This window comes from Muscardinus avellanarius (assembly GCF_963383645.1).
Source record: "Muscardinus avellanarius genome assembly, chromosome: 1".
In the NCBI taxonomy this organism is placed as follows: Eukaryota; Metazoa; Chordata; class Mammalia; order Rodentia; family Gliridae; genus Muscardinus; species Muscardinus avellanarius.
In genome coordinates, this window is record NC_137786.1 from 180,162,413 (window position 1) to 180,185,015 (window position 22,603).

At 36.8% G+C, this 22,603-nt stretch overlaps 3 protein-coding genes across 3 annotated transcripts in view; 1 reads left to right on the forward strand and 2 right to left on the reverse strand.

The window, feature by feature from the left end:
- Window positions 1-22,603, reverse strand: part of LOC308258950 (uncharacterized protein) — a gene marked incomplete at both ends in the record, with an annotated part of 84,887 nt that overhangs the window by 47,916 nt on the left and 14,368 nt on the right. Inside the window, 2 exons of the mRNA XM_080689586.1 lie at window positions 11,787-11,882; window positions 11,976-12,353. Of these exons, the coding sequence (XP_080545712.1) occupies window positions 11,787-11,882; window positions 11,976-12,353 (474 nt within the window). The remainder of the gene's footprint in view (window positions 1-11,786; window positions 11,883-11,975; window positions 12,354-22,603) is intronic.
- Window positions 11,560-12,516, forward strand: LOC308267455 (olfactory receptor 51H1-like; the record flags this gene model as incomplete). The annotated part of the gene is made up of 1 exon (XM_080702184.1): window positions 11,560-12,516. One exon carries the CDS (start codon window positions 11,560-11,562, stop codon window positions 12,514-12,516), a length of 957 nt encoding a protein of 318 aa, XP_080558310.1.
- LOC308267512 (olfactory receptor 51H1-like) lies at window positions 19,917-20,867 on the reverse strand (the record flags this gene model as incomplete). The annotated part of the gene is made up of 1 exon (XM_080702289.1): window positions 19,917-20,867. One exon carries the CDS (start codon window positions 20,865-20,867, stop codon window positions 19,917-19,919), a length of 951 nt encoding a protein of 316 aa, XP_080558415.1.

The following is a 22,603-nucleotide window of genomic DNA, read 5'->3' on the forward strand; positions in this document are numbered from 1 at the left end:
GTAAATTAGTGTTGCTTGAAGTTGAAACATCTTTCAGGGTCATATAGTCCATATATCCAGTTTTATTTTGCGGGTCTGGTGATGGAACGCAGGGACATTTGAACTCCGACCTACACCCCCTGCCCTATTTTTTTAAATTTTGAAACAGGGTCTCACTAAGTTGCAGAGGGCCTCACTAAGTAGCTGAGGCTGTTTGTGAACCGCGATTATCCTCATCCGGTCTCAGCCTCCCAAATGCTGGGATTACAAGCGTGCGCCACCACGCCTGGCTCTGCATTCTTTTTATAAAATCTTTTATTGGTACATTGTAGTCATACATCTTAATGGAGCATGTACAAGATGGTAGAGGCACACATGCACACATGACTCACTTAGCCCTTATCCATTTTCCACCCCATTCCCTCCCCTCTCCTTCCTTCTCATATTTGGCTTAGTGATTGACGTTGATATGTTTGTGAATGCACTTAGGGAATTTCCCTCTTCTCCCTCTCATCCCCCTCAGGTCACCTTATTTGCTCATGTATGGTTTCTCCTTCTTCATCTACAGTCTACAGTTGCTTCTATGACCTTCTTACTCCCTAGCTTCCACATATTAGGTAAAACATTCAATTTTTAAATTTTTATGGCTAATATCATTTAGCATAATGTTTTCCTTTTCCATCCATTTCCCTACAAATGACATAATTTTGTTCTGCATTATGAATGAGTAAGATTCCATTGTGTACCTATCCCATACTTTTGTAAACCATTTATCTGTTAATGAACATCTTGGCTGGTTCCATAGTTTGGTAATTATGAATTGTGTGGCTGTGCACATAGATACTCAAGCATTAGTTTGGTAGTTTGGTTTCCATACCCAAAAGTGGTATTGCTGGATAATATGGTAGGTTCTTTCCAGTTCTTCTGAGGATCCTCTAAACAGTTTTACAAAGTGGTTGCACTAATTTGCAATCCCAACAACAAGATATTAGAGATCCCAATTCTCCACATGCTTGCCAGGTAAATAAAATAAAGAGAAGACAAATGGGGAAGACTAAAAACTACACAATCACCACCACCCCTACTTTGTTGCACTCTGGGCTCAGCTTTAACCTCCAGGTGGGGGCTGGAAAGCATGGCATCACTAGACTAAAAAAACAATGGGCACTCTCACCATACACCCTTACCACTTGCAATGGGCAGGAGCAGTGGCTGACAGCCTCCCACCTTCCAGGAGCTACTTGCTGACATCTCTATACCATCTGAGAGGCCCTGAGTACCAGGGGTGCTGGGAGCCAGCAGGGCTGAGACTGATTGATTCACAAGTGAAAAAACTCATCCCTCATATGTCTATCATTTGCCAACCACATTCACTCATCATTTACAAAGTTTACTATAAAAGACGAATCATGCTTCTCCAGAAGTCATACTCTCTCATTAGATGATCCACATTCATTCTTTGAATGTGTATCTGTCTTTGTTTAATAAAGCTGTCTTTAGCTCTACTCTTGCCTTGGCAATTATTTTTCAGCCTGCATCTACAGCACAACAAAACATAGAGTAATTAGAAGAATAAGTGAGATTAGTCAGTCACAAAAATTAGGAAATTGAATGTTCTCACTGATATGCAGAAGCTAGGGAGAAAATGGGTCATAGGAAGAACTCTAGACGAAGAATGAGTTACCATAGATGAGCAAATAAGGCGACCTGACTGAGAGGATGGGAGGGGGAAGAGGGAAATTCTCTAATGCCTGTGATGTACTTTAATAAACATATCAGTGCCAGTCTCTAAGTCAAACATAAGAAAAGGGAGGAGAAGGGAATGGGGTGGGAATTGGGTAAGGGCTAACTGGGTGATGTGTGCATGTATTTCTCTACCATCTTGTACCCTATTAAGATATATGACAACAATGCACCAATAAAACTTTTTAAAAATAATTGAAAAAAGAAGGAAATAAACATATGGCCAAAAATAAATAATAAAAATAAGAACTTCAAAACAATGAAATCAAAACAAAATAGATCAATAAACTAAAAAAGTAATTGTTTTTGAGATCAACAAAACTAATACTTTTCATGAGTTTTTTTAATTATTAGATAAATCATTATAAAAGTTTTAAACAAACTTTATATTAACTCAAGTTGTATAAGGCAGAATTCTGGGCAGCTCATGTAGATTCTCTGCTTATTGTTTCAGAAAGCCAAAATTAAGATATCATCTGGGTTTAGCTTATGCCAAAGGTTCTGGAGAAGAATCTATATCTAAGATCATTCAGGATGTTGGCATAATTCAGTGTCTTTCTTTTGTACCCCTTGTTTTAGTGACTTTGATCATGTATTGTGTTTTGATCATGGGTAATGAATTGATGTTTGACAGCAACTAGTAATTTAGATTTTTCAAATGCCCTAAAATAGCTAAGAATGATTAAATAATAAAGAATGTGGAGAAAATGTATTTTCATACTAAAACTTATCTCAATGTTATGAAAACTGCTTAAGGATAGACAAGATATATTATGTAAGTCTACAAATTATTTGCAAATGCATTTTACGCTTCTCATCACTGAATTTTAATGAGGGATTCATAAAAATTAGTTTATATAACAATATAATTGCTTAACTAGATGGAATAAGAAGCCTGTCTAGTTAATATTTACTAAATATTATTGAAGTAATATTTTCTAAAGAAAATGACAAGAAATAAAGTAACCCTCACTTATCACTCATTGCTAAAGAAAATATGAAAATAGGAAAATAAATATAAGCAAAGAAATTATGTATTTTAAAAGTAATTTCATTAGTACACTGTAATTCTTCATTGTATGAGGTTCAATGTGATACAAACATAAATGCACTCAGCTCTTCCACATCCCTCCCTGCTATTCCCATTCTCCCTCCCTGTATATGTAAGTGAAATGGAAGTAATACTTTCATATTGTCATAGTTATTTGAGCTATTTCCTCCCTCAACCATCTTTTTTCTCTCCTAAATTCCCTCCCTAATATTCTTCCACTATTCTATATCTATCTCTTTACATTTTGTAGAGTCCCTTATGTTTCCTACTTTCTCTAGATTTCGCATATGAGAGCAAACATAATACCCTTGACTTTTGGAGACTGGCTGATCTCAGTATAATATTAACTAGTTCCATCCATCTTCTTGCAAATGACATAATTTTGTTCTTTATGACCGCATAGAATTTCATTGTATGTATATGCAATGAAAATTGTATATGCAATGAATATGTGCTGTATACATCTGTTGACAGATGCTATCTATTCATCTATTGACAGACAGATACTTAGGCTGGTTCCATAATTTGGTTATTGTGAATTGCACTACTAGAAACATGGATATTCACATATCAATATAATATTCTAACTTTAATTCTTTTGGATAAATATCAAGGAGGAGTATAGCTGGGTCATATGGTGGTCCTATTTCTAATTTCTTGAGAAAACTTCATGTTGACCTTCATAGTGATTGTACTAATTTAAAATTTCACCAACAATGTATAAGGATTACTATTTTCCCACACCATCACCAATATTTTTTATTGTTTTTATTTTTTATTATTGCTTTAAATAAATCAAGTTCAATGGAATCTCAGTGTCATTTTGATTTGCATTTCTCTAATTATTATTGATGTTGAACTTTTTAGTATATTTATTAACCACTTATATTTCTTCTTTAGAGAAGTATCTCTTCAGTTCAAATGCCCAGTTATTTGATGGTCACTTTTTTAGAGTTCTTATATATTCTAGCTATTAGTCCTTTATCACAGGAATACCTGGCAAAGGTTTTCTCCCATTCTGTAGGCTCTCTCTTTAGACTTCTGATTGTTTCCTTTATTGCACAGAACCTTCTTAATTTGATGTCATTCCATTGATTGATTCTCAGAGGAAATGTCTATATGTTAAAGATTTGATTTTATGCCATTTTCTAATGCAAAGTTTCTGATTTAATTTCTAGATATTTGATTCATTTTTAACTAACTTTTTCTCAGGGAAAGAGATTGACATGTAACTTTATTCTTCTACATATGGATAACCAGTTTCCCCAGCACCACTTGTGGAAAGGCTGTCTTTTTTGGCAATGGTTTTTGGCTCCTGTTTAAAATTCTTTTATTTTTGTATTTGATATTTTGTTCCATTGGTATATGTATCTGTTTTCGTGCCAATACCATGCTGTTTTTATTACTACATCTCTATAGTATAATTGGAAATTAGATATTGTTATGCCTCAAGTAGGGTTCTTATTGCTCAGCATTGATTTGGCTATTTGCTCAGAAATGATTTGGCTATTCTGGGTCTTTTATTTTTCCATATTAATTCAGGACATTTTTTAATCTAGTTCTGGGGACAATATCATTGATATTTTGATAGTGATTGCATTGACTCTATAAATCACTTCAGGTTGTATGGTCATTTTGAAAATATTAATTCTGCCCATCCAAGATTATGGAAGTCTTCAATTTCTTTCTTTAGTATTCTCTAAATTTATTGTAGATGTATCTTTTACTTTCTCAGTTAGATTTATTTCTCAGATTAATTTTTTGTTTTGAAGCTATTGTGACTTGAATTGTTTTCTGGATTTCTTTTTTTGGTGGATTCATGGTTGGTGTATAGAAGAGCCACTGATAAAAGAAGTCTACATTGGAGAAATAGATGACCTCTAATCGTATGACATTGTTAGAAAGAAACAATATTAGAAATATTTAAGAGAAAATTATCGTGACATGTTTGTACTGGATGCAATTTATTTATTTGTTTATTTACTTATAGTGATTATAGGGATTGAACCCAAGGATATTCTAATTCTGAGTTACACTTCCAGACTATTTTTTTTAAACAGGGTATTGCTAGGTTACTACTTCCTAAGACTATTGTTGGACCTGTGATCCTCCAGTCTCAGCCTCCCAAATGCTTGGATTACAAGAGTGTGCCACCACGCCTGGCTAAGATATAATTTTTATATAAAAGCCTGGTGCTAAAGTTCTTCATACCTTCACTTCCCTAACCAGTTCTATCTTCCAGATTCCTGGGAAATCTGCATAACAAAGTTAACATCATCATCATCATCAACGATAACAACAATGATAACAGCAACAACAATAAAGTATACTCACCTTGTGCCTTGTTAATTAAACAGATACAATATCTTCAGAAAACTATAATTTATGAGACTTCCTAACATATTAGCCTAAGGATCCAGCAGATGACCAGGCTATTATTGTTTCTTTTTTTTTTTTTTTATGTGTGTGGTCTGGGGATGGAACCCAGGGGCATTTTACCTAGCTGAGAGTGTCTGCAAACCTGGATCCTCCTGTCTCAGCCTCCTAAATGCTAGGATTACAAGCCTGTGCCACCACACCCGGCTATTAATTGGTTTTTGATAACCAGATTGAGGTGATCCTCATACAGATTTCGATATCCACCTTTCACCTAATTTCCTTTAAAAGAAGAGCTATGAAGCCCCAATTGTATTTTTCTTTCTTTTCTAAATAAAGCTCTGCCTACATCTCTTACTGGCTCATGTTGGCATTATTTCCTATCATTTAAACCAAGGAGTCCACCAGTTTTGAGCTATGTTCCCCCCTCAGAAACTCCTCCATACCCTACGTGGAGTCATCTCTTTTCTCATTACAAAATCGTGACAACATTCTTTGAATGAGCAGTTTTATTCATAGAAAGTTATGGGAGAAATGTTCAGTTGAGGAGTTCAGAAATTTAGTGAATTCTTGAAATTGTTACTGGTAAGAATGAAATAACTATCTAACTAAGAATAAAACGATTATTTAAGTATAAATTCACTAATTTTATAGAGCCTATTTCATAGAAATTTTCAATTTTCAAGAGGTTAAAAATGAGATATGGTAACACTTGTTTAGTATTATACTTAGACTGGCATTACAAGATATAAAGTTAAGATAAAAATATCATAATTCATATGAAATACAAATGATGAAACTAGATAAGAAATAAAACAATGTTGTGTGAGCAATAAGCAATTTTTAAACAGGGTCTCACTAAATTGCTGAGTGTCTCACGTGGTGGCTGAAGCTGGTCTCTAATCTGTGATCCTTCTGTCTCAGCCTGACAAGTACTGATATTACAGGCATGAGCCACCACATCCAGCCCTTATGTGTCAATATAGAAGGAAAATATGAAAAGATCATGACTGAGCTTCAAGATGACACATTTATTTATAAGCAGTGGAAAAAAGAGGTTGTGATATTGTAAGCAGAGCAGTTCTGCATGTTGATTAGTTAAAAAAGCATTGCATTAGTATTTATATGATGCAGAGATGTACTCTGAGTGAAGATACTTAATATTTTAAAAGACTGTGGTATTGGAAGAATGATCTACATTTATGTTGAGTTATTTTGGGATGATGATGTAAATGAAAGGCAAGTAATGAGAATTTTATATAAGAACCTCATTCAATATGAGCATGCTTCCTTACTTAGCCGTGGTGACTGTCAAGATCCAGGTAACCTAGAACACAACTAGGATAATGAAGGGTCCCTACTCTTTTATTTATATCCTAAATGATGTCTACAATCTAATTCTTACAAATACACTAAGAGTCTGAGTGAGTTACCTACATGATCCTTCTTCTTCCAAATAATGAGGATAATAATACCATATTTACTTCACAGAATTACATTTATGAAGGTTTGTGAATATTATAATGATTAAGATCCAAATTAATTCTGTATTATTCATAAAGTAATATTGTTCATAAAGTTAAACATTAATATAGAGTATTCTTGGTTATTACCATTGCTGGGAATGTATTGTTTTGTTACTATTATTCATAGGGCAGATAGAGTATTATTATCTAAAGATCATAATTAGATGCTATGGGATATTCATTGTCTCTTGATTTATTAGGACATTGATCAATGATATCCTGAAGGGCTTCTTGCTTTCTTTTTATGCAGGATATGACTTATGACTAGATTTATGAAGTGGACATTACTAAAAAATGCAAGTGAAACATCAGAAAAAAACATTTCTTGGAGTGTCATTTCAAGTTAGGAATCCGTTTCAAATGAGAAAGTCATGTAGTCTTGTTGTCTTGAGATTTTCTTGTTAGTTTTGCTATTTTGAGAAAAATAAAGGCAAGTATTGTTTATTCAGAGCATAGAAATAGTGAGATAGCTAAATGGCCCTGAGAGACAGTGATTGAGCAGTAATCAGCCACTGGCACTTCCCAAACACGTGTGTGTATGGGCACACACACACACACACACACACACACACACACACACACACGCACACCCCTGGAGAAACCTCCTCAGCCTTGGATGCCCCAAGGAATAATCCTGCTTGTTGATCTGTGAGACTCTCCACAGTACAGCAAATGGGGTGGGGGGGGACAGCTCCAGACATAAAAGTCCTCATGGAGTACTGGCAACTGTTTTGCCAGGTGAGTCTTAGGAGCTAAGACTCCTCTTAGCAAAGAGGTAAGTTTTAGAGCAAACAAAGAGAATAAAGTGGGCCATGGACAAAATATTTTAGGGTATCATTACTGAACTATTCCTAGGTATGATGCTTAGTTTCATTTATCTTTCATTTCCCAACCCAAGTACCCTGTGACTTGTGTCTTGTCCTTTCTCACTAACATCTACTTTAAGGAGAAAATGTGAAGTCAACTAACTTCTTTAATATAAAGGTATATATGGGATGCTTCTCTAAGAAATAGATGAATATATAATTCTCTGTTTTGACTGCAATACCTTTGAAAATAAGAAAAGCCCAGTGCCTAGTATTACAGTAGCCAGAAGATCAGTCACCTGGGGAGTATGATGTGCATATTTGCTTGTTGGATGGAAAGTGGATCTTTAAAATTCCTCTCAGCTAGAAGCTAGAATGACTGGAATTTGAGAATCATCCTCCTTGACAAGGGAACTCATAGCTTCACCAACAAGCAAGGTATGGCTACAATTAATTTCTACTCAAGGAACATTTTTATTTTTATTTCTTTGTTCCACCCAACATATCTTCTGGACAAATGAAGAGTAAATTTCTCCTATTAGTTCCAGTTCCAGTCTCATTCTATTATCCACCAATGTACCAGAATACCTAGAAACCTGGAAGTTTCCAACTACTTATAACAAAATAAGGTTTGCTCTTGTTTTCTTATTTGCTAATACTCACATAAGAAATTTTATAATTTTTTTCTAATTTTCCATGTGCTTTTTTATTCCAGGGTCTATAATGAGGCTACGTAACTTGTTGGAGTCTAATAGGCAGGTACAGAACACTTACATGGTAGCACAGACACCAGAGTTGAGGGACAGATACAATTTCAAAGCAGAGCTTGTGGTCTAAGAGCGTAATGTTCAGAGGAAAGACTTGAACTCTACCTACTTTCTGGGTCTTAGGCAAAGAGATAAACAATAAAACCTGAGAATTCATATCAGAAAGTTAGGATGTTAGCCAAAAGATGTAATTTTGACTTTGTCTTCTCTGAGATTACAGCTCATCTTGCAACTGATGGTTATTTTCTTCCATAAGACAGTGTAATTTTCTCCTTTCTCTTCTGTTTTCTACTAACCAAGTACTTGATTTAGAATAAGTTATTTCCATTTTGTAAGTTGCAGGTGTTTTGTTAGTAAAAATGTAAAGTAGATTGAATTTTGCCTCCACTAGTCTTCAAATTTTTGGTTTTCATTTAATCTCTTTTCTCTTCTTCATTCCTCCCACCTTATCTTTTTCTCCCCGTCTCATTTTAACTACCCTTTAAAATTTTCCTTCATTCACATTTTATTACAAATATTTAACAAAATTAACAATAATTTTTTCTCAATAACAACAACATTGAGACACCAAAAACCTCAAACAACAGTTTATTGAAAAGACAGAAAATATATGATGGTAATCTAATAGTTCATATATTTGAATGTACAGCTGCCATTCATAATAGCAATGGGGCCATTTTGGGGAGGGATACTGAAGACTGAGCCCAGGAGCATTCTACCTCTCCGCTATACTCCCAGGCCAATTTTAACATTTATTTTGAAACAGGATCTCACTAAATTTCTGAGGGTTCCTCTTACTTGCTAAGGCTGGCCACAAACCTGTCATCTTCTCTGTCAACCTCCCAAGTAGTGGGATTACAGGAGTACACCACCACACCTGAATAGGAAATGGATGTTTTATAGAAAGAGATAAAATATCATTTTTGGAAGAATTTTAATCAGAAATTTTTCAGAGAGAATATTTTGAGAAATTCAAAAATCAGTTATCTTACATGTAATGTATATATTATTGAAACCAGGGGTATTCTACTTCTGAGTTACACTCCCGTTATTTCCATATTTTTTTGTTTTGTTTTGAAACATGGTCTCCTTTGGTTGATGAGAGTCTTGCTAAATTACTGATGTTGGTCTCAAGCCAGTGATTCTCCTGTCTCAGCCTCCCAAGCACCACCATTATTTCTACTTTTTGATTTATAATCAGAGTGGACCAGTCAATACTGGGTAAATAACCCAGGAGTGGTATGCTCAATAATTGCAGAGCAGCGGGCAGATTATTAAAGTTCTAGGAGTTAAATGATTCTTTGTGATAGGAATGCATCTGCTTCCACTAGTTGAACTCTGCAAAAATAAATCTAAAGCAAAAAATTCAATAGCAGTACTAAGAATATGTGAAGAATAAAACTTATTATTCCAAGTAATCATAATAAAAACATACATTTCTTTCTAGGGCCTTTACCTTGTAATCCGCACACTGATCCTATGGGGTAGGTGTTGTTATTTCCCACATATTATACATATGGGAACTTCTCAGGAGTAACTGTGGTCTGAATATGAGGTTATGTGGATCTAGAGTCCGAACTCTTAACACTGCATTGCTTCTTAGTCAACTTAATTTCATTAATGGATTAAGGCAGTGAATAAGGGGGTTAAGGTTGAAAACTGTTCAAAGAGGGTATCTTCTACCTTAGCTGTGTATCATGTCATGATTCCACCAAGGGGTCCTTTAAAGTGAACATAGGTACTGGTTCTGGTAGTATGATCATATTTTCCAGATCTTTGCTAAGCCTTCTATTGTACTCCCTCAATCCAGGAATGACAAGATCATTGTGCTTTAAAAATAGAAGAGTCTGAACCTAAAAACATGCTGTTTTCTCTCTTTTTACAGAAAGGATTATACTAAGAAGAAATTTTGCTGTTGCTTTCCAAAGTTTAATTTATCATCACCCCTTACACTAAGATCTCACTAATTTAGAAGCATCAAATTTATTTACTTAGAGCAATTGAAGGAGGTTCCTGTAGTGCCTGCTTTGAGCACGATTTTGAGGCCACATCTAGGAATGAGGGAACTAATTGTGCTCGAAGTAGAAGCATAGATGTGTGAGCTGGGCATTTACACCACTGCCATGAATAGAAGGCCTATTGTCTTCTTCAGAGTTCTGGGGCTGGGCATTGTGGCACATGCCTCAGGAACACAGAAGGTTTGAGACCAGTCTCAGCCTCAGCAATTTAGCAAGACTCTATCTCAAAATTAAGAAATGAATGGGGTTGGGGATATAGTTCAGTGAGAGAGTGCCCCTGAGTTCAAACCAGAGTGCATAAAAAAACCCTGAGGTTATATAAGTGTGATGAGTGGTAGTGGTATAATTTGTGTATAATAAAAATCCCATATATATATATATATATATTTTTTGGTGGTACTGGGGTTCCTGGAAGCCCTTCTACCTCCAGGCTACACTCCCAGACCTATTTTTTACATTTTTTTATTTGGAAACAGGGTCTCCCAAGCCAGCGCGGGCGGCTGGCTTCGAACCTGCGCGATCCTCCTGTCTCTGCCTCCCAAGCGCGGGGATTACAAGCGTGCGCCACCACGCCCGGCAAAAAATCCCATATTTTATATTTATTCTATTAGATTTATGTTGAGCAAGTTATTTGTTGTCAGTCTTTGATTTTCTATCTTATGAGATACTGATTAGAAACAAAGAAGAAAGGTCAAGAAAAGTAGAAGACTTTACCTAATGTGTGGCACTATGGTGTGTGCTTTAAACTGAACAAGACTTATTTGTACTTGAGTAGGTAATTTCCCCATGTGTCAGTAGAGACAGGAAACTTCTTAGAGGAATAATTTCAGGGATTCTGTCCTTTTTGTGTATGTATGTGTGGTATTGGGGATTGAACCCAGGGGCATTCCACCTCTGAGCTACATCCCTATTTTATTTTATTTTGAAGTAGAATCTCACCAAGTTGAGCTATATCCCTATTTTATTTTTAAATATTATTTTAAAATAGGATCTCACCAAGTTGTTGAGACCCTCGCTATGTTGTTTCTGTTGAGCTTTAAACCTGTGACTTTCCTGTCTCAGCCTCCCAAGTACTGAAATTTACAGGTGTTTGCCACCACACTTGGCTGGATTCTGTCCCCTCTTACACTCCCCCCTTCTTCCTCTTACACACAGCCACTGGGAACTAAAATGACTCCACTCCCAGGGAAGGTGGATTTTTAACACATCACTAATGACTGTTACTGTATTTCTAGGAAGTGGCTCATCAGGACCCCAGGATCCCACTCCCCATGCCTTCATCATAAGGGCATCATGGCAGATAATAACCACTCCCACTTCCAGCACCTGTACTTTGCCTTAACTGGAATTCCAGGGCTTGAGCAAAAGTATTATTGGATGGCATTTCCGCTGGGCGCCATATATGCAGTCGCTCTCTTTGGCAATGGCATCATCATCTCTACCATCAAGACAGAGTCATCCCTGCACATCCCCATGTACTACTTCCTGTGCATGCTGGCGTTTGCGGACATGGGACTCACTCTTTGCACATTGCCCTCTATGCTCGGCATATTCTGGTTCAACTATAAGCTCATCGCCTTCGACGCCTGCCTTGTGCAGATGTATTTCATCCACACCTTTTCAGCCATTGAGTCAGGTGTGCTGGTGGCGATGGCCATCGACCGGGTAGTGGCAATCTGGAGCCCGCTGAGGTACAGCACCATCCTAACCAACGGTGTGGTCTGTAAAATAGGAATAGCCATCTTGTCCAGGGCGGTCTGCGTGGTCTTCCCTGTGCCCTTCCTCATCAAGCGGCTCCCCTTCTACCGCTCCAACATCCTCTCCCACTCCTTCTGCCTCCACCAGGATGTCATGCGCCTGGCCTGTGCCAGCACCCGCGTCAACAGCCTCTACGGCCTCATCGCCGTCATCTTCACCAAGGGTTCCGATTCCCTCTCCATCCTCTTCTCCTACGTGTTCATCCTCCGAACCGTGATGGCCATTGCCTCCGGGGAGGGCCGGCTGAAGGCTCTCGACACCTGTGTGTCCCACATCTGTGCTGTTCTCATCTTCTACGTGCCGCTCATTGGGGTTTCCGTCATTCATCGCTTTGGAAAGCACCTGTCACCGCTGACTCATTCCCTCATGGCAAATGCCTACCTGCTGGTCCCCCCGGTGCTCAACCCCATCGTCTACACTGTGAAGACCAAAGAAATACGAAAGAAGATCATCCAGATATTTGTTCAAACCAAGATTACTGCAGAGGGGTAGAGTCGACCAGTTTGAGAGACAGAGAGGAGGAACTTATTCTGTAAAAGCTAAAATATGATGACAAGAAATAAAGATATTTATTTATTTTTAAAGTTGTCTGTGTGATTTTAATTGGGCAAAGAGATTCCCCTGCTCATGCAGAATACTTCTGTTTTCCTGTGCCACATTGTTTTTGGCTTGGTAGCGTAAGAGTAGCATCTATACTGGCTGAACTGCCCTGTAACCCTGCATTTAAGATGAGATGTATAACAGCTTAGGGCAGGAAATATTACGAATTTCATTTTTAAAGATAACTCTTTTGAACAAAAATGGGCTAAGGATTTTGTACCTTTTAAACTAAAGTTCATTAACTTATTTAGCATTCTAGTTTGAGTTAAAAATAGCATCCATGAGGGAAGAAACACACATATTCATTAAATTGTAAGAGGAAACCTAGAAAGAATATGCTATTAAATATAATACAAATTGCAAAATTGATCACATTTTAGAATTTAAAATAATATATGCTCATGATTAGGAGCCACTGTGCAGTTTAACTTGGGATCAAATAGTGAAGACGAGTTTCAGTAACTCCACTTAAGTCCTGTATGACGTTGGACATCATCTTAATTTCTTCTATCTACAGTTTATTTTGAAAATAGAAATAATATCACTTTGGTCCAGAATTGTTATGAAATTAGATCTAATTATCAATCATAAGTATAACAATCTATAAAATATAAAGTGTCATATAAGTGTAGAAAGTGTTCAAGAATATTGAATATAAGGGAATAAGAGAACTAGTATTTATAGACTACTAAGTAAAGGACACAGTGCCAGGTTCTTTTATATGTTATATTATTTGATAACCATGGCATCTCTATAAGGGAGAAGGTTATGGTCTAGAAAAAAAAGTTAAAGCTTAAACGATCTGATTTAGGGCCAAGGCCCAGCCAGGAGGATTTTCTGTACAACACTGAACATTAAAGGAGATGGATAAAATAGGTTTGCCAGCCGGGCGTGGTGGCACATGCCCCGTGTTTGGGAGGTAGAGACAGGAGACTAGTGCAGGTTCGAAGCCAGTCTCGCTGGCTTAAGAGACCCTGCTTCCAAATACAAAAATATAAAAAATAGGTCTGGGAGTGTAGCCCAGAGGTAGAAGGGCTTCCAGGAACCCCAGTACCACTAAAAATAAAATAAAATACAATACAAAAATACAATAAAATAAAATAGGTTAGCCAGAGAGTAGGAGTTTAAAGAATCATTACACTTGGGAGGGTGAGACAGGAGAATTACAAGTTTGAAACAAGCCTTAGCAACTTAGGGAGAACCTCTGCAACTTAGCAAAAACTTGTTTCAAAACTAAAGAATAAAGTAGGGCTGGGGGTATAGCTTGGAGGTACAATGCTTCTGGGTTGAGTCTCTAGTATCCCCCCAAAATCATTATAAATTTTATTTGAGGGCATGCTAAGTATAAAGTGGGAAGAACAAAAACACTTATTTACATAGTGTTACCTGTGTTCGATTATAATATCAGAATGGCTTTAAAAAAGTATTTGTTATTTTGTTTCACAAATTCAAGGAGGGATTTTTATAACAAAAATTTCTTCAAAATGGTAATTTTTTCCTAAGAACGATTTCCTTCTTTCCCCCCAAGTGTTTCTATTCTTTCATCTCTAACATTCTTTTATTTTCTTTTAGTGATATTCTAAAGTGCTCTTCCATGCCTATTTTCTCAGTCCAAAAGTAACAAGTTGATCTAAAAGGAAGATGTGGATGCTGATCCCAGCAAATGGAGGTTTCCATTAACACGATGAGGAGACCACCAAGAACCAGAAACAACTCAGGATTCCTCCTTTGGCAAACAGAGACTCAAGACAGCCAAAGCTCTAAGGTCTTGGAGGAGGGGGATCTGTGAGATGCTTGGATTTTATTCCAAAGCACCCCTTTTGCTCCTCATACAAGAGTTCTGTGTCCTGGAGCCTTACAAAGATAGAGATTTGAGATAGTGTAAATCTCCATTGTTTTACTTCAAAAATGGCTTTTGAATAAAACATATATATGAATAATGTATAATATATATACATATTTCTGCCACTTTGACTCAGTATTTGTGGAACAGATGAGCAGAAGAACCTAGCCTATTGTGTCTCCTGGTAACAATTTAGTTATTAAGATGCAGCACAGTAGAGTCCTTGAGATTTGAGTGTGTGTTACTCAAGCCTTTGGCAATTTTGGAGTTTGTAAGATTAGGCTTTTGCATATAAGGAAAGAGTATTTTCATTTAAACTTTGCTTTCAATTATGGTGTGGTAGACCATACCTGCTGTACTAGTACTTGGAGGCGGACACAGGAGGATCTTAGAATTGAAGAAAGCCTCAGCAATTTAGGTCTACAGCAACTTAGAGAGACCCTGTTTCAAAAAAAAAAAATAAATAAATAAATAAATAAAACAGGGCCGGGCATTCCTCTCATGCAACCTAGTTCTGCTGCTCATTCTCTCCCTCCCAGCTGTCTTGAGGCTTTAGGACATGAAAAGAAAATATTTTCCAAACTGAAAATTAAGCAAACTGTGTCTAAAAATTTTGCACGCCAAATAAACTTAAGAGTAAATCTTTACCTCTATCCTACTATCACTAAGTCTATGTGCAGCATTTTTGGGGGGGAGTATCTGTGCCATTGTGCTATTTGTATATATAACTTGGTAGTCATACATCAAGTGTGTGTGTGTGTGTGTGTGTGTGTGTGTGTGTGTGTGTGTGTGTGTGAGACTTGGGATTGAATCCAAGGGCATTCTACCGCTGGGCTCTATCCTCAGCCCTTTTTATTTTCAGACAGGATTTATCCCATGCTAGCCTTGAACCTGTGATCCTTCTGTCTCAACCTTTCAAATATTGAGATTACAGACATGTGCCATAATGCTTGGCTACTTATCTTTGTTTTCAAATTCATAGTGTTATTTATGTTCAATGGTTTATATCTGTAAATATATTTGAATTGTGTTTTGAATATTAACAGCTGATGACTGGGGAGTGCTTGAGAAGCATTGTTGTGACAGGTTTACAGTTCTATGAAATCCACCAGGATGTAAAACCTAGCAGCCTGGATGCTTGTGTATACATGCCACATCTAGAATAGGTAAAACTCTTCTCCAAAATTTAAGCATTTTTTATTGGTACATTGTATTCATACCTCATAATGGGATTAAAAAAAAACTTGTGTGGATATACATGCACACATCGCCCAGTTAGCTCCTACCCAATCCTCACCCCGTTCCCTCCCCATCCCTCTGTCCCATGCTTGGCTTAGTGGTATGTCTCCATCGAATAGTTCCTTTATTATCAAGGATGAGGCTATTTGCTGGTATATTCAAGATAACTTTTCCTAAGATACATCATTTTAAGATGTAAATGTGTAGCTTGATGTATTGTTTCTTTTTTTCAGCAACTATTTTATTGTCGGGCCCACTTGGCTAGACCGGGATGGGGCGGTGGCTCAAGATGGTGCCTAGGCATGTTTCCAAGTCACGAGGCTCACAAGGCTGGTGGTGCCCTGAGCCTGCGCAGTGAGCCCTATCAGGCACCCTAAGGATGATCAGTGACGCAGCGCCTTGAGCTACCACCAGCCCAACTATGAGAGGGTTAGAAATGTGCATGCCGTAGCTGTGGGAAGCTTGGGGTTGATGGAGTGATGAGGGAGGGGTTATGAGACTGATATATATTTGCCTGCTGTGCGCATAGAGGAGGAAGCATTAAAGAGGAAGCATTATCAACAGACTCGGCGTTTGTGTCTTCTTTCCTGGGGCTCTGCAGGTTGGAGCCTTAGGGACGCGACATTTTATTTTATTTTTTTAAATTTTTATTGGTGCATTATATTCATACATCATATTGGGGTAAAAAACTTGTGTGTACATACATGTGCACATCACCGATTTAACCCCTACCCAATTCCCACCCCATTTACTCCCCATCCCTCCTTCCCTTGCTTGGCTTAGTGGTTGACTTCGATATGTTTAAGTATACTGTGTGTTTTAGAGATTATGCTACTTATTTCTTCTCATGTAAACATTCTCCCTCTGTTCTAGGCACTGCTATAATTCTGAGCACCTCCATAATTCTGATACAAAAGTGTATCTCACATTTGTAAGAGGACTGCACTCTAGTGATTTCCAGTAATGTGGCTGGCAGAAGTATATTAAACATGAAATTAAGGGTTTAACTTTTGATTGGATAGGTGCCAGTATGTTTTTTTTAATGACATGTGAATGGAGAATATCTATACTGTTAAGTATAGAAGCCACACTATGGCAAAAAAGCCAGAATCCCATCTGGATTATGTGATGATTAAGGTATAGACAAACTTCAGATAGAGATTATGCAATAGCAGTGAAAAATAAGATAGAATCACACAGTACATCGTTGTTCCAGATTAAAAAAATCTAGAATAAATATTTTTAATGTTTTCACCATAAAAGTGATAAATGTTTGATAAATATGTTTAACCAGATTTAAACTTTATACAATATGTACATGTATTAAAACATTGCATTGTACCAAATTAGTATGTGAAATATTTATGCTTTTGTGTTTCAGTTAAATAGATTTAAGTTTATGAGAGAGAGAGGGAGAGAGAGAGAAAAATAGAAGGGAAGAGAGAAAGAGAACCTGCAAACCATATGAATGAGCTACATTTTTTTTTTTTTTTGGTGGTACTGGAGTTCCTGGAAGCCCTTCTATCTCCGGGCTACACTCCCAGACCTATTTTATATATTTATTTGGAAACAGGGTCTCTTAAACCAGCAAGGCTGGCTCTGAACCAGCGCGATCCTCCTGTCTCAGCCTCCCAAGCGCAGGGATTACAAACGAGCACCACCACACCCTGCTGAATGAGCTACATTTTAAAGCCATGAAAATGAGTAGCATTTTGGAAGAAGGAATTTACTGAGGTCACAGAGTGATGGGGTGGGGGTAACATTGAGAAATACTCATGTCATTTATGAGAGGAAGCTGTAAAGGCAAGCAAGGAAACAAAAGATAGAGTACGACACGGAAAGGTGTCCTGAAATTAGCCTAAAGATTAAAAATTGAATTATAAATACTTAAAATTTACCTAAATAATGTAAGGTGAAGAACAATTCAGAAAATATTTGATTTGTTGATTAGAAAGAGACCTGAGCCATTGGAGTAGAGTTTTCATGTAGCATTAGAGACAAAAATCAAACTGTAGGAGCTGGAGAAAGATTACCCGGTGTGGATATAGAATGTATGTGCACAGTGCCTGTAGAAAGCAGTTAGACTTTTGATCTTGCCACCTCACAACCCTATCAGAGAATAAGTATATTGAAAGGGCATCTTTAATTAATTGCATTTGTTATCACAGTACTTAAAAATTACATTCTATGGTTGATTAGCTTTTATCCTTATTCTAGACCACAGTGTGGTTATGGTTTATGGTTGTGAATCTGCAGAAACCAAAAGGTGAGGACTTCTCCTAAAATATTAGTATTTTTGTTCATTCATTCTAAAACTATAAGCAGGAATGACTGTATTAATATCTTATTTATATGGGAATATATAGAATAGCATTTTTGAAGTTGGACAAACTTAAATACAAATTAAGTTCTATTCTTTTATCCTCAAAGACCAATGGATTATGATGAGTTCTTTTTGAGATATATGTTCTCCATCTATACATTATGAGTATTGAGTCCTTGGCTGATATAGAATTATACTTTACAATCTCCAAGCTTGCATATTTACATTCTACACAAATAAAAAACAAGACCCTGCAAAATTTTTATTAAAATGCAAACTCTGCATCATTAACCCAAGATTATCCTTTATCTGTCTGTATTATACATCTATTTGATCTTGGTAAGTGGAACTTCTCACTTAAAATTTCAACAATATTGATTACTATTATATTTCTTATACATCTATGTCTTATAACCACTGGTTTCTTCCTTCTCCCTGTAGTTTCTAGGTCTAGGAAACCCTGAGACACAGATGAACTCTCAATTTACAAGCTTCAGAATCAAGAGATCTATCTAACTTTGAATCTGGCTGTGTCACTTAGAAACTTCATGATCTTGAACAAGTCACTTAACTGCTCTTAATCTCATTTCCCTCCTGTGTAAGATGTTGATAAAACCTATTTGCAAAAATTGTTGGTAAAATTCAATCTACTAAGCAGCTAGCATTATTAGTATTAAATATTAAATATGATAACATAATATATTATTACTTGTTTTACAATGCACATTTCTTTTTTGTTTGTTTGTTTTTGGTGGTACTGGGGTTCCTGGAAGCCCTTCTACCTCCGGGCTATACTCCCAGACCTATTTTTTTATACTTTTTTATTTGGAAACAGGGTCTCCTAAGCCAGCGCGCGTGGGTGGCTTCGAACCTGCGCGATCCTCCTGTCTCCGCCTCCCAAGCGCGGGGATTACAAGCGTGCACCACCACGCCCGGCCTACAATGCACATTTTTTTTATAGAAAAATACTCTAGGAATTGAGCAGTAAACAAATTTATTTTTCTAAACGTATGGTTTAGCATAACCACTGACATTTCAATAGTGTTAAATGTATATCTATTGAATGAATAATCCCCCAGAAATTGATTATGTGATGTTTAACAATTCTTAAAACAGATATCAATGAAAAAATGTATTTGACATATTCACACCTGCATGTTTATATTGCATTATTACATCCCTTCCTTGTCCTAAAAATTTTAATTTGCCTTACATGAATCCCACAAGAAATTTTGTGGACCATCTAGTACATAGCAAAATTAGTCATTCACGTTTGGTTAAAAGGGTAAAGGCAGAACATATACTTGTGTACTAAGTACTGCACAGAAAACTAGAATTATATGAAATCTAATTTCACACACAACCTTCACCCCATAAATACCTAGATATAAGGATACATGTTGTTTGAGCCTAGTTTAACTACCTGTTTTCTTTTCTCTATTTAAGAATAAAATATTTCATATACCCTGTCATTTGGTAGTACTATAAAGCTATTGAATCTTTGATAACTAAAGATAAATATTATTTAAAATTATGAGGATAAAAGGTCATAAATATTATCTGTATAAACATATGCTTTGTTGTCACTAATGCTCATTTATAATTTCAAATAATAAAAAATATGGTTACTCAATTAAACTGGATTTTGTGACAGAAGATATTAAAATGCATACATTCCTAAATAAAGTGTATGTAGAGCAATAATGACCTGTATCTAGAGTCTACATAGAACATGAGTGGCCGGTGTTGTGTCTTCATCCAAAAGCCTCATACACCCCTATATTTTACGAGATGTGCAAAATTTTATTGCATGATAATTTGGGAAAATTTGCATATTAATTCTTGCAGTGTCAGCTTATTCTCCACCTTCCATGTTATTCCTTCACTTTAGACTGCATTCTTTCTCCCCTGGAACACCTGGATGATCCGTCTTCGTATCTGCTTGGTCTTCACACTGTAAACAATGGGGTTTAGCACAGGGGGCAGTAGCAGGTAGACGTTTGCCATGAGTGTGTGCACTACTGGCGATAAATGTTTCCCAAACCTGTGAATCATGGTGACACCAATGAGGGGAACATAGAAGAGGAGCACAGCACAGATATGGGAGAGGCAAGTGTTGAGGGCTTTGAGCCTTTCGGCTCTGGATGCTATGCCCAGTACTGTCTTTAGGATGAGCACATAAGAAAAGAGGATGATGAGAGCATCCAGCCCCAAGGTGAAGATGACAATGATGAGGCCATAGAGACTGTTGACACGGGTGCTGGCACAGGCTAGTCGCATTGCATCTTGGTGAAGACAATATGAATGAGATAAGACATTGGAATGGCAGAAGGGCAGCCGCTTAATAAGGAAGGGCACAGGAAAGACCACGCAGACTGCCCGGGTGAGGATAGCTATTCCAATCTTTCCAATAACTCCGTGGGTGAGGATGGAAGCATAGCGTAGCGGGTTTCTGATAGCTACAAATCTGTCAAAAGCCATGGACACTAGCACTCCAGACTCTACTACTCCAAAGCCATGGATGAAGAACATCTGTGTGATGCATGCATCAAAGGCAATCTCAGGGGCATTGAACCAGAATATGCTGAGCATAGATGGCAAGGTGGACATGGAGAGGCTGACATCAGTGACAGCCAAGATAGAGAGGAAGTAATACATAGGTTCGTGGAGACTCTGATCTACCTTGATGACTGCTAGGATGGTACCATTCCCCAGGAGGGTTAGTGTGTAGAGAAATCCCAGTGGAAAGGCCATCCATGGGTTCTTGTCAGGCATCCCTGGGATACCTGTCAGAATGAAACTATGGTGGTTGGTGTGTGATGTGTTCAAGTTCTTCATGGTATTCTCACCACTGGGGGAGGCTGGCCCCTCCCATGTAGCTTGCAGCTCCTGGATTGAAAAATACATTCTTAAATGAGATAAATAAATGGCTTTATGAATGCACACATAGAAAAACGGAGGGAAGAATTGTGTTAAAAACAAGTGTCTTAGAAGTTTTGTGTCATTTGTCCTTTTGCTTCCTAGACAGTCACATGCAATGATCTCCTTTCTCTTGTTCTCTGAAAACTGAAGATAAGACTAAACACTTGATATTTATATAATAGAGAATTTGGATCTTTTTCCTTTGAAAATTCTCAAGGTTTGGCAGAAAAGAAGCAGTCATTTATAAATCCTCCTGAACTCACAATGCCATCATCACACATGCTCGTACACACAATTCTGCTGCCATCACAATCTCACACCCATAAAAATCTATAGTTGCATATTACAGACAAAATACAAATATGCATAAGTATACATATATTCTTCCACTTGCCTATGTATTCATTGCACTGCATTTGTAATGAACTATATACATAGACACTAACATTTAATTCACATATTTCAAAATGTATAATTTTAATTTCAATTTAAAATAGCAAAGAGCAGAATGAAATTTATTGGTCTGTACACAACCTCATGTAAGGCACACAAGAACATATCACTCAGACACATTTTTCCAGTCTTCTAACACATGAGAAATTTGGAAGCCATTCTTGAAGTCTTCCTTCATTAAACCAATATTTAACCAATTTCCAAACTTGTCTCTAAAGCATATTAAAAATGTATTTTTTGTCTTCCTATGTTTTTAAAGTGAGAGATTTTATTTTAAATTGAAATATACATATCCTTCATTCCATTTAATTCTCATATTAAATAACTAGGTATGGAAGTACACAGAGGAAAATAAGCATTTGAAATACCTAGAGATGGAAACAAAGAGTTACCTATTCTTCAAAGAGTCATCCGATTCTTAAAGTTATTAAATAATGCAGCCTATTTCTTTCAAACTCCCTAACTGATTTTTTTTCTGAATGCACTGGTGTCATTTTCCAACACATTCTTCATCCTGTAGTCAGAATAAGATGTCTCTTTAAATTATAAATCTGATTTAGTTATCATAGGCAAGTTTCTTTAAGGGCTTAAATCCTTCTCTTAGCTTTGAAGGTACAGCATGATTCAGCCCTGACCTTTCTAGCACCAACTTACATAGTTTACGCTCCCCTTTGGTCTCTTCAATTCAGCCAAATTCTCAGCCTTTTGAGTTCTTACATGTCACTGAAATTCTCTCTGATACAGTTTTTCTACATGTTTTCTTTCTAATTCTTCCTGCTCCCCCCACTACTACTTTTGATGGTTCCCTTTGCTTAGCCATCAAATGTGTAACATAGCCTAAGACTTCTGTATATATGCTGTTTTCACATTTTGGAGTTTTCATCTTAAAATAATTATGGTTAATTGAATATTATGTAAGTATTTGTTAAATGTTCATCCCTAATCTGAAAAGTTGAATTCTATAAAGGAAATATATGTCACATGTGATTCTCTCTTCTTGGACTTAATTTATTTTCTCACATATGTACTTATGAAAAAATAGAAAAAACCCTCAAGAGCTGGTTTGGAAATGCTAAATCCAGGATGGGATCAGGCCCATGAAGCCAGAGGACATCCCTGTTTCTTCTGCCCTCGTTTTTCTCCTGTAGAATAAGGATTTGCTATATGGGAAAATGATTACAAATAAATTATTTTCAGAT